The 12494-nt window shown below is 37.2% G+C and overlaps 3 protein-coding genes across 3 annotated transcripts; 1 reads left to right on the top strand and 2 right to left on the bottom strand.

The window, feature by feature from the left end:
• Positions 1-263: 263 nt before the first annotated feature.
• L201_002899 (farnesyl-diphosphate farnesyltransferase) lies at positions 264-2297 on the bottom strand (the record flags this gene model as incomplete). Its single annotated transcript, XM_066218663.1, has 8 exons — positions 264-266; positions 338-709; positions 781-906; positions 994-1576; positions 1649-1857; positions 1936-2121; positions 2192-2205; positions 2270-2297. 8 exons carry the CDS (start codon positions 2295-2297, stop codon positions 264-266), a joined length of 1521 nt encoding a protein of 506 aa, XP_066074760.1.
• Positions 2298-2701: 404 nt separating this feature from the next.
• On the top strand, positions 2702-4582 carry L201_002898 (uncharacterized protein; the record flags this gene model as incomplete). Its single annotated transcript, XM_066218662.1, has 6 exons — positions 2702-3239; positions 3318-3406; positions 3494-3642; positions 3710-3839; positions 3903-4277; positions 4448-4582. 6 exons carry the CDS (start codon positions 2702-2704, stop codon positions 4580-4582), a joined length of 1416 nt encoding a protein of 471 aa, XP_066074759.1.
• Positions 4583-5346: 764 nt separating this feature from the next.
• On the bottom strand, positions 5347-11681 carry L201_002897 (uncharacterized protein; the record flags this gene model as incomplete). Its single annotated transcript, XM_066218661.1, has 5 exons — positions 5347-5413; positions 5526-6535; positions 6629-9446; positions 9504-10630; positions 10701-11681. The coding sequence occupies 5 exons, from the start codon at positions 11679-11681 to the stop codon at positions 5347-5349; spliced, it is 6003 nt and encodes a 2000-aa protein (XP_066074758.1).
• Between the last annotated feature and the right edge of the window lie 813 nt (positions 11682-12494).

The raw sequence follows: 12494 nt of genomic DNA, 5'->3' as shown, positions 1-12494 counted from the left end.
TGATTGAGAGGCATGTGATAAGCTCGAGGTTACAGATAATTGCGGTGTAAGCTATATGGTATCCCTCTATCTTACGAATGTATGCATAATCATAACCAAAAACAAAACTAGGGGTATATATCCATCGAAATCCATATCTTTTGTTAATTATGAGACTTCTACACCATATCTCCTTCAGACATCCCATCTCCTCGTTTCAGACACATATAGACCTCTCTAACGACCTCTGCTAGCCACGACCACGTAATAACTGACTTATTCGTTTACTAAGAAAGTAGAGAGTATGTTAGCCTTCTCGAAAACTGGTGAAAAGCCAATCAGAACGATATATACTTACATCAGGATAGAATTTCAAAATAGCATAAACGACACCACCACCCATAGCTAACATTAAGGCTAACACACCGAAAATGACACCTGCAATCATTAAAATTGGTGCACCTCGTTTTTCCATTTCTTCATATTTCTTTTTGATTTCAGCTTCTTCTTCAGGTGATCTTTGTTTTATTACACCTCTGGCAACTAAATCAGCCATGAATCTTTCAGATTTTTCTTTTGCTGCTCTTTCTTGTGCTTCTTTAGCTATTCTCAAGAATAAGGCTGCTCTGGCATCATTAGAATATTGATCTATTGCTGTGGAGGCTCCTCCTCCACCGGCTTTGGAAATGTTTATAAATGATGGATAATGATGTTCTGCCCATTGATCAATCTAAACAAGTGGACAAATGTAATGTCATGATTGTCAGCTATCGTCGTTAAGATCAAGAGCACATCACTTACTTTTGCACAAGCGATACTAAGTTTCAATAAATTAGGATCATCTTTTTGTACTTTGGCATGTATCTTTCGAGAATAGTCTCTGAAAATGTAAGCTACGTCTCGAGGATTGGTGGCTCGAAGAATCAGCTACAGGATAAGAGATTGGATATTTAGCCTTCGTTGTGATTATCAATAGTTCTTCCCTTTTGTGCAACATTTAAGATCTGAACTCACTCTAACAGTTTCACCTTTTCTGATTTTTACATTGCCTTTTAAGATTTTAGGATTCATAAAGGTTCTTTCTAAAGTAGCTATAGCCATTACAGCGGGAATAGCCACAAAGTTGAAAACAGATTGACATTTTAAAAGAGTCATATAATCTAAAGCATCTGTAGCATGTCTTAGAGCATCTAAAACCATTTCTGATGAAGCCCATAGAGCTTGTTTTTCTCTTTGTGGATCAATTAATTCTTTCATCGAATTAAAACCATATTTTGACCATATAGCTCTAGGCCAAAATCCTCTACCTTCAAGAACATCTTCATGTATATCTCTAAAAATATTTGTTTTTTGTAATAATAATCCCATTGAGTTTGATAATGTTAATTGATCTTTTATGAAATCTCTTTCTTTACCTGATGCAGCAAATAATCTTGATAATCCTTCACCAACAACTCCAGCAACATAATGACAATATAGATCATAATCTTCAATTGTATCTACTTCCGCGACTGGTTGTTCAGGTGTAGATAAAGCCGCAAAATCTGCCATACCTTTTCCCATCTTCTTCGTAATATCAGCGATGATTTCTTGGTACCTAGCATGCAACGAATCAGCTTCAGATTGCCTAAAACCATATATATGTGGGAAAGCAGATATTTAAGCTTACTCGGGTTCCAATTCCGAGAACTCATGTTGGATATTGGTGAACTCTTCTAATACAATCTTATCCTTTTCGTGGGATTCATGGAAAGTCCATCCTGGTTCATAAAGCTTTTCGTGGAATGCTCGCAGTAAAGGTAATTTCGTAGAGTTTGGAATTGTCATGTCATCTTCAACTGTATCTAAAGCTCTAAGTACAACGTAGAATATACAGACCTAGTCAAAACGAGGGTAAGTAACGGTTATTTGCTAAGGTGTAGATGTAAAAGGTAAAGAAGGACCCATATAACTTACGGTTCTTGCTAAATCACCTTCTAATCCAGCTATAACTCGTGCAAAACTTCTTGAAGTTAAATCCAAATACTCCCAGCACTTTTTCATTGTTTCTCGATTGTAGAATGTAGTTGGCCATTCTGATTCATCCTTTATATTTCGAAAATCTTGCCAAATAGCGAAATTTACCATGGCACGAAGCTCCAGCTGTAGGACAAAATCAAAAAAGATATTAGTGTACTGACTTGTCCAGACTGATACTCATGAAATTACCTACAGGATGCCTGACACCTGTGAATGTTTATTACATGATTAGCTCTCCCCATATACTGCATAGCCATGAAGGTTTTCTTACCTGTGATTATGGTATCTAAAGCACCCATCTTGTTCGGTCTATTCTATTTGTTGAGGCGTCGAGATTAAAAAAGAGAAGAGGGAGGATTATGGCAGTGATGCGATAGCTCGTCTGTAACGAAGCTGAAGTGCTATTTCCACTGATTGAATACAAATTGTAAGCTGGATAAGATGTATAAAAGCAAGGTATGTTAGTTCATAGGTATGTTTTGATAGTTGGTCTCAAGGTGGACCGATAATGTTGTTCATATAGCATAGACCTACCTCCCTTTCAGGGTTGCGGCACATTTGACACGTGTCTAAAAGGGAGGATCACTCAATTTATTGATCATATTGTGTTAAAGACAGTGAATAGTGAATAGTAGTGAATATAAATGCATAAATCCTTTATCTTTTTTCGATATACGTTGACTATATACCATTGTAACCCATCATGTCAGCTTCACCCCCACCACCAGCAGCGTTAGATGCTGAAGAAGTAAATGCACAAGACTTGGTAGTAGAAAATAACGTTGGGAATGAAAATGCAGATATAGATATAGATGTGGATGAAGATGATAATGATGAATTAACCAACCAACCTACAACAGAAATAGGTGCAGATGGTACATTACCAACACAACAGAATGAAGAGGATGTTGATGTAAATGAGGATGGTAATGAAAATGATGGTGAAGAATATGTAGCAGCAACAGCAACATCAGCAGCGAAAATACCAAAATTCAAGAAAACAAAACGTAATTCTGATGATGAAGATGAGGATAGAGATGATGATCATGATGATGAAAGTGGAGAAGAAGAAGAAGAAGAAGAAGATAGAGATGAAGATGAAGATGAAAAGAGAAGGAGGAGGAAAAAGAAGAAAAGACAAGAAAATAATAGAAAAAGAAGAGAAAGAGGTGATGAAGATGTCGATGAGGATGTTGACGAAGATGAAGGTGAACAACAACCTGTTTATGATGAAGCTACTCGTGAGTTCTTTACTCGCGTTTCACCGATTAATAACCTGAGGAATTTCAACTGATATGTTCCTGTCTGTCCTCAACCAGAACGTCGTTTGGCATTGGAAGAACGAATCGATAATATAGGTAAAAAAGCAAAAGTTACAAGGAGAAAGAAGAAGGATGATGGAGAAGATGTAAGCATCCTCCTCTTTTACCTGTCAAAGTCATTTTGATTCGCCAAAGCTCGGCTGATAATATATGTTTATCTCTTTGTCCTTAAGATCGTTGATAATTATCATGATGAGATTTGTGCAAGATTGAGAGATAGAATGATTGGAGCTGCAGATAAGGATGAAGCAGCAAACAGACAGAAATTACCTGGTACAGCGAAATTAGCAATGTTAGATGAGGTTATGGGTGTTTTGAGAAAGTAAGCTACCAAGATTAATATATTTTTGGAAAACGAAGAGAAGCTTACGTCAACCTGTTTCATACAGTACCACACTATGGCAGAGTATAGTCGATAATGGGGTTTTGGAAGCTGTCAAAAGATGGTTAGAACCTTTACCTGATAAGAGTTTACCTTCAGTCGGTATACAGAAAGCTATATTCGAGGTGTTGCCTAAGGTCAGCTTTTTCCTCATCGTCTAAGTTGTACGAAAGCTGATCATTTCACTGTTTGGTTTATAGATGGATTTAGATACAACAACATTGAAAGAATGTAGATTAGGACCAATAGTATTATTTTACACAAAAACCAAGAGGGTTACACCGCAAATCAATCGACAAGCTGATGCATTGGTACAAAGTTGGTCTAGACCAATAATAAAACGACCAGCTAATTTCAGATCAAGACAAATTGAAATTCAAGATGGAGAGGTGGAAGGTATATCATCACAACAAAGAGAATCACAAGAATATGAATTATCACAAAATCAACATTCACAATCTTTATCACTCGGTGCAGGTGGTGGATCACAAAAAACAAAACCAAAAAGATTCGATATCAAAAAAGCTTTGGCTGAAAATGCTGGTAGAAAAGGTGCAAGATTACAAATTGTTAAAGTAAGTTTTTATTTGTTTTCCCGTTTTCTAACAATCTGATGAAGGAATGATTTTCAAATCTTTCTTCTCTCAATAAAAACATTTTTCCATATTGCATTTTTGAGAACCAAGTTCAATATTTCGAAATTGACATGACACTAATTATTATCCTTGATTTTTCATTTATTTAGGATATTCAATATTCTGTTGCACCTGAATCAAGAACACAACATTTAGCAGAAGAAATTCAACATGTTTCAAGAGTTCAAATGGATAATAAGAAATTCAATAAATTCGCTAGACAAATCAAAGCTGGTAAAAAGTAATCTTTTCCTTTTTATTGACTAGCGGATTTTTCCAGACCTACAGATTATCTTATATTATCGTGATTTCGATGAATAACTCAAAAAAGTTGAGCCATCATATAAATGTATTCCAACTTTTTTAATGACTTTGGTGTTCAATGGTGAAGACAAGAAAATACACTTGTCTTTGCAATTGCTCTGCGATAAGTAATGTTGGATGAAGAATAGAAGAAGAACAAAGAGAACCCATATTGCAAGAATATTGTAGATAATCGAGGTATTCTATCTTATTTAAATATGTTGTAGCATGCATGAACTATACTTTATCCTCGCATTCAGGATTTGACCTAGTCAGGGCATGTGTAAGAAGTACAAGCTGTTAGATTTCATAGGTTCATAACGCTATTTGCAATACTCAGTTCCCCAAGTACAGATGAACCTGAGCTTTATTTACATCCCACCATAAGGAGTTGGTAACATTCATGTAGTTGTATAATTGATTACATTACAGTGTACCCAATAAACAAACAAAAACTCAATAGATACAAAAAGTTATAACTATTTTTATGATTTCCTTCTTCTTACCGATCTCAACTTTTCTGACAATATATCACCAATCAAGATTGTTTCTAATCAAAATCTCAAACTACTTTGACGAGGTTGATGATGACCCTTGGTTCGGTTCTACAGGTGGTCGATACGAGAATACTCTTGTGAAGCTGAAATATTTAGATTAGCTAGGTAATCTCTCTTGGTAATATCTCATGTATGCTCAAGAGTTAAACTCACTCTCTTAACATTTCTTCTCTTTTAGCTTCATCATTAGGATCAACTTTTTCGACTTGTGGTAGACTAAAAATAAACAAGTGAAGACAAAACATGTAAATTTTCAGCTCATCTCTCTTTTTAAGATATACTTAAATCGACAGAGGAAAACAAAAAATGGTGAGACGGAGACACTTACGATGCTCTTAATCTATTCATTGATCTCAATCTAGATCTCCAACTAGTAATATATTCAGCTTGTTCAGGAGTTTTAGCATCTTTAATATGTGTATATCTTGCAGCTAAATCATTTGATAAATGACTTATATATCTGATAAAAATTGGTAAATTTTCTTTTGAAATGATTTTATGTTCACCTATAGGTGAAAATTCAGGTATACCTTTTAATCTTTGAATTATGATTTTAAAATAATCATCTCTACCCCAAACTGCCCATTGATCTTCTGTAGCTGTAGCTGTAGAAATTTGATTATCTTCATTTTTAATTTCGTTTGATGGTGAAGGTCCATGTGATTCAGGTGTTGTATGTGGAGAAATAACAATATTGATAAAATTGAATGATGTAGTTATAGTATCAAATTTAAAATCTTTTCCTGAATCATTATAAATTATCTTGACATAATCATTTCCAATCAATCTTTTCTTTCTTGAAAATGTTGGATCATTTCTTAGATCATTCGGCATCATTGTTGCTGTATGGAAGATAGTCTGTTTCAGATCATCCCACCAAGCATAAGCATATTCACCATCAGAATCATTCTCTTTATTTAATCCACCAACAAAAACATCAACTTGTCCTTTCAATCTAATTAATCTACCTAATCCACTTAAGAAGTCTAGATATAATGAAGATCCATCTGTATTACCTAAAATTTCATTTTCTGTAGTTTGTCCTTTTCCAACGTATAAAACTCCTAATTTTGATGTATCTATAACAGGTGTACTTTCGATAGTTCTTAATGCTCTTAAGAATTTCTCTTCATTAGGTATCAATCTACCTCTAGGTGTTTCAAGATTAGCATTTGGATACGAAGATAATAGCTCAACTGCTAAATATGCTGGATCGATCGAAACATCTTTACGTCTTTGTGAAGGTGTAGCACCAGACCAGATATATCCTTGTTGAGATGATTGGTCAAACTCTGTTTGAGGAGCATTAGACTCTTGATTCACTATGTCGGATGCCTCCTACCAAATTACGGAACTATCAGCATATACACACTTTTCGACAGATGCACCAATTCTCCTTGTAAAAGCACTATCGAAATAAGCTACACTCACATTGCTTTTAGATGGATCGTTCATAATTAAGCCTCTGTTACCCATCAACACAGCAGGTAGAGATTGTAAATCAGCATTTGATTCACCTAAATTCAGCAAAGGAACATTTTCCAATTTTGCTATGATTTCAGTTGCACCTGTTGGTCTGGTTGAAGTTATAGTTGACCAACCTGTTCTAGGATGTGCTGTGATCGTTATAATACAACCACCTAATAACCAAGATTGTGTTTTTGATTTTTCTTCTGGATTTTCATTATTTTTCAGAACCATATCAGATAAAAATGAATTTGCAGGTTTTGGATCTGCGTTTCCATATGTATATCTTGCTAACCAATCTAAACAAACTTCAGCCATTTCATCAACGGCAACTCTTTTAGAACGGGATTGCAATAATTTTACAATGATATGTTTAACTAAATCAGGTCTAATTGACAATTTTAATGAAATGAACCAAACATATATTGAATGATATGCTAATCCAATAACATGTTGTGATAATGTATAGTTCTCTCTTGTATTCATATTTTCTAAATCTGGTGATTGATCAGATCTTGCATTATGTTCGGCGATATAATCAATAACTAATGTAAATACATCTTTATAATGCGAATCAGTAAAATTCTTGAACAAATTTTTGTTTTCACCTAATGCTAATAAAAATTCTAATAAATGTACAGCAATTCCTGAAGTAAAGTTGATATCCCTTAGTTTACCAATAATTGATAATAATCTTTTTCCAACACTTTGTTCTAATTCGAATATTGACAATGTTAAAGCTTGAATACATGGCTTGGCTACAACTGAATTTGATTCTAAACATGATTCGAATGCTGCTATCAAAGCATCACATTCGTGAGATTCCAATACATCCCGATAGGCAATTAAAATTGATAAAGATTGATAAACAGCTGCGTTGACATTGGGTCTTTTGATAAATTGATGATATTTGCAACGACGTTCAATTCGATCATCTTGAGGTATAAGATCGATAAGAGCTTTCAATAAGGCTTTTACTTCTTTTGTGGCTCTTCCTCCTCGGAAGAACAACTTGTTGCTCAGCTGGATAGGTAGGAAGCAGAGCACGTAAGAGACCAATTCCCAATTGGTTTCGTGTCTCAATATTCCGTTCAGAGCGCGGACATATTCTGAGACGGGCAACCACACTCCTTCTACTGGAGGGGCGTCTTTGACTCGTAGAGAGGGGTGATTGGGATCATATGTCAATAATCCCTCAGACGGCAGAGGATCGGCTGGCATGCTAAACGCTAGCGTTTCAGGTACAAACCAAAGCGGTGTGAAACCTAAAGTGTCCGATGACGACGATGAGGATTGTTGAGCTTGATTTTGATGATGCTCATTGGGAGGTCTTGATCGACTTCTACTTCTAGTGGATGTCATTGTTCTATCTCTCAGAGACTCTCTTCCACTGGATAAAGATTGTTGTGGTTGTTGATATTGTTGTCTTCTTTCGTTTCTTGCACGAGATTCTTCAGCTTCAGCGATGAGTTTCGATCGTTGAGCATCGACAGCTTCGGAAGTTCGGAACAATGTCTCGGCATAGGACCTGCCAACAATGTCTAACTCTTGTCGTAGATATATTCGGTGTTTTGGATCAGCTCGAAGTCTCATCAACCATTGTAGAATAGCAATTCTTGCTCTTGGACATCGAGCAGGAACGGCTGCAATACGTGATGAGGGTGTTTGATCACCCGCGTGATCGGTAAAAGGGTACAAAAGACCTAAGAGATCACGATATATGGCAATACATCTTGATGAAGCTGGTGTACGTGCTGCTTTGATTGAGGACGAAAATGAGTGAGGTGGAGAGAAAGTGAGATCGTTGAAAATCTTGATTAAAGCAGATACTGCGCCGAGTGATTGACAATCTGAGTGAGCGATTCGATGATCTGTAGAGTGCTGTCGAGGCGTAGCCGCAACTGTCGTGTCATCCGTACTGGCAATGGAAGGCGCGACAGGCGGTAATTCTTTGGTTCTTGTAGGTGGTGAGAGTACATTCATCAGACCTTTCAATGCTGAGGAGTTGGTATTTGAGTGATTCGATATTGTCGAGTCTCTCGATAGTTGTGGAGCAGGTCGTCTGCGTTCTGAGGCTGAGCGAGACGGTATATGTTCATCTTCTTTACACCAAGCGGTGGAAGCAAGAGATATGATCAGATTTCTGATAGCATGAAAGCTTCCTCCCGCTGCAGCCTCCTTGACTTCTTGACTGGGTAAAGCAGAAGCGTCTTCTTCTTCGACCTCGGTTTCATTCTTGGTGTCTCTAACTTGACGTCTTTCTTCGTCTCTTTCCATAGTCTCGGATACTGCAGCTCGTATCATAACTGAGAGTGCTTCTTGACGGAACCAATCTTCTGTCTGTTTCAGTAGCACTTTTTCCAGAAAAGGTACCACTACCTTGTCGACAAATTCAGATCGAGGTTCAGACATTTCTTCAGTTGAAGGGTATAAGTCTTGGAATATGATCATCGCTAGTTTTCGATTGGCTGAAGGGAGATTCAGGGTAGACTGATAGAACGTATTGATGAGTTTCCAAGTGTTCTCGATCCACCCGGAAGTCATAGGTAAACATAGACCTTCAGTCTGATAGTAATCCAGAATTACCCCAGCGTCTTCCTCAGATAGTCGATCACCATAGTTGAATAATAGGTCGATATATTTCGGATGATAGAAAGGTACAGCTGAAGTGCCCGAGGGATGAAGTTTTTCTATCGCGCCAGGGAGTTGATGTATCACAGCATCGAAGATGGCAGCAAAGGTCGAGTGCTCATCAGCTACAAACATTCCTAGCCCCGATACACTGTAGATGTATCATTAGTTTCACCTCTCCTTCTTTCCGCAAACTACGGTTACTTACCGTGAGGGTGTGGCTACTGGCCATAAAGCTTTAAGAATATCACAAGCGGCCTGACCTTCTGTCCAAATATCCGCTTTTATGACGTCTTTGCCAGAACCTTGTTCTAATCGGTGTAGATGATCTTGCAAAAGAGTAAGCACAGCGTAATCCACTGGTTCCCATTTTGGTCTTTCATTTCGATCTTCTGGTTTCATGAACCGCGTTGTCGAAAGAGCCGCCATGAGGGAAGGTGAAAGGGACGAGAGTGATGCTGAAGGTGAGGTAGTAGGATTAGGAGATGGGTCATCTAAATGTAAAAGTAAACTTCGTGCTATATATACAGCACCTTGAACGACTCTACAGTCCGCATCGCTCAAACCCTCATACGCTATTTTGAAGGGATGACCAACGTCTTGTTCCATAATTATCCTAAGAGCCAATTCACCCCTTCGACCGTTGTTTGACCTGAACAATACAGCTAATAGCTTATGAACCGGTATCTGACCGACATCAGTAGGTAATCCAGATTCGTCATCGTACGCCACGCATATACAGGCAAAACGCATTATGTCGATGAAGAGATCCTGAGGTAAAACAGTGTTATCGATGAATACCTCCATCAGGGTACAAGCAGAAGGAAGCAAGTGCAACCATTTTGGCATAGGTATTGATGGGAATTGTGGTGAAGGCGACTGGAAAGTTGATGCTGCGGTCAATGATTGAGGTGACGTAAGAGTAGAATGCCTGGTAAAGCGAGATGATGAAGGCGTACTGAAAGCTGAAGGAATGTTGTGATCTTTACGTCTTGTAATGGAAGCGGATCTTCGAAGACCTGACTCCAGTATTGATCCATTGTGATTAGTAGGGAGAGGAGAATTGAATACTAGAGAGGTGATTGATTCCCTTCTAAATGGGTTAGGTGGAGGTACATGACTTTGTGAAATGTTGAGACCAGTTAGATCGCTTGGTGGTGTAGATGCAATTATACCTTTACTGACAAATGAGAAGATAGGCTGGATGATACGGGACACATCTTTGCTTGGGTCGAACAGGTCAATAAAGTTGAGCGAGATGGAATGGATGAGGTCTATGATGGCTGAGGCTGTTTCGAGGGGAGAGTATGGAGTAATTGGGTCGAAAGGTTTAAGCTAGATAAACAACGATCGGGTGAGTGAAATTCTCCGCAGGCAATCCTTCAATGTATAAAGGAGAACCTACTTTTGGGGGTCTAGTGGGTACATCGTTCCCACCATTTGGCTTCATTTCACACCATTTAGACCAATCATCTTTGATTTCTTCTAACATTCTCATTAACCAGCCAATCAAACCTGTTAAGCCTTCAACTTCACTTCCATTCTTTGATAAGATTTTCAAAGCCATGACTTGTACTCCTATTAAATCACTTTTAACATCACCGACTAAATCGCTTGGTAATGATCCTGATCCTGTAATCAAATTATACATTGTTCTGACAGTTATCGTATCTGGTAAAACCACTTTTGATTGTTCTGAAAAGTATTTTGGTGGAGGATTATATGTCATCAAAGATGTCAACAACCTAATACCTGCTATTCTAAGTGAAATCTCATTCCGTCTATCAGAGAACGATATAGCTCTTGAATAAAGTTTGATAACATCTTCGGACAATATAGATTCCAATGATGAATTATCTTTTCTTTCGATATCTTTGTCTAGATCTTGAGTGATAGTAGGAATGACTGTGGATGATGACGATGAAGGACTAAATGGATCTTCTCTTTCATTATCTGATTTTAGATTTGTGATATAAACAGAAGTTGCCTTTATCAATTCTATTAATTCAGGTGAAGATATTGGTGATACTGAAGGTTCATTTGAAGGATCCATTAGATGTATAGCTTCATCTAAATGAAATATCTGTGTGTTAGGATGTTTGATAACTACTTCTTCAGTTGAATCTTTTCTTAATGGATGATTACTTATTGTATTTGAAGATGTAGTTGAAGAAGAGGTATTTGATAAAGTAGGTAATTCATCTTCTTGACCTGTTGAAGTTTTCGTTGTTGCACTTGCTCTACCCCATACTCTTCTTGATAGAAACCTTGAGCCTGCACTAGCAATTGAAGGTGTATTATTTTGTGATTGTGATGTTGACGAGGAAGACGAAGGTAAAGGATTAAGGTGTAGACCTAAACGGTCTTTTTTGTTTGATTCAGTCATTGAGTACAGTATTCCGTTCTAGCAATATGAAGTATGAATCGTTATAATGTGATAAGCTTATTTCGATATTTATGTTAATTATTTAATAAGGCAACCGAGGGCCGGGGAATAAGTGCCTGTGATACAGCTTATCAGTACAAGAAACAGCTCTGTACCAGTTAACGGTATATGATAAGAACGAATAAAGCAAGACACATGTACTTACCGGACACCTCTGCGTGTAACAAACTAAATTCACCTGGGCAAAATTGACATGATCATAATGACATTATATTTTAACTGTTCCTTTTGACGGATCCTCTTGGCGGTTTATTATGCTAGTAGGATATTTATGCTATAAGCCAGGGTATTTGGTCTGGTTTCAAGTTCTCAATAATAGTTCGGTTTTGTTGTTCTTGCTCTTCCAATTGTTGATGAATGATGTTTCCTTTGATTTTGATTCAGGTTCACTTATTGATGTTCAAGTTGAGTCAACGTGACTGTAGCCAAGTGATATATTTATATTTATATGTTTTCTTCGTTACTTTTGAATAACTTAACATCAAAAAGATAGCTCGTCGTCATCCCCATATCTCTTCTTTCTGCTATTTATATTATATTATGAAGATTTCCTTCGTAATACCTTTGTACCTTAACTTTAGTCTAAAGCGGAGCTATCCGATAGAACCACGTGGTCAAAGGTATGGGCGCGTAACTTGTACTGCTATACTCATCATGACCATGTCTGAATGTAGATATGATTAGGTTAACTAATGAATTCCATCAAAAATTGATGATAGTACAAACATATCAAAAGTAGTCGTCAACATCAGT

Source organism: Kwoniella dendrophila, chromosome 3 (genome assembly GCF_036810415.1).
Source record: "Kwoniella dendrophila CBS 6074 chromosome 3, complete sequence".
Taxonomy (NCBI): domain Eukaryota; kingdom Fungi; phylum Basidiomycota; class Tremellomycetes; order Tremellales; family Cryptococcaceae; genus Kwoniella; species Kwoniella dendrophila.
This window is presented reverse-complemented; position numbering and strand designations above follow the sequence as displayed.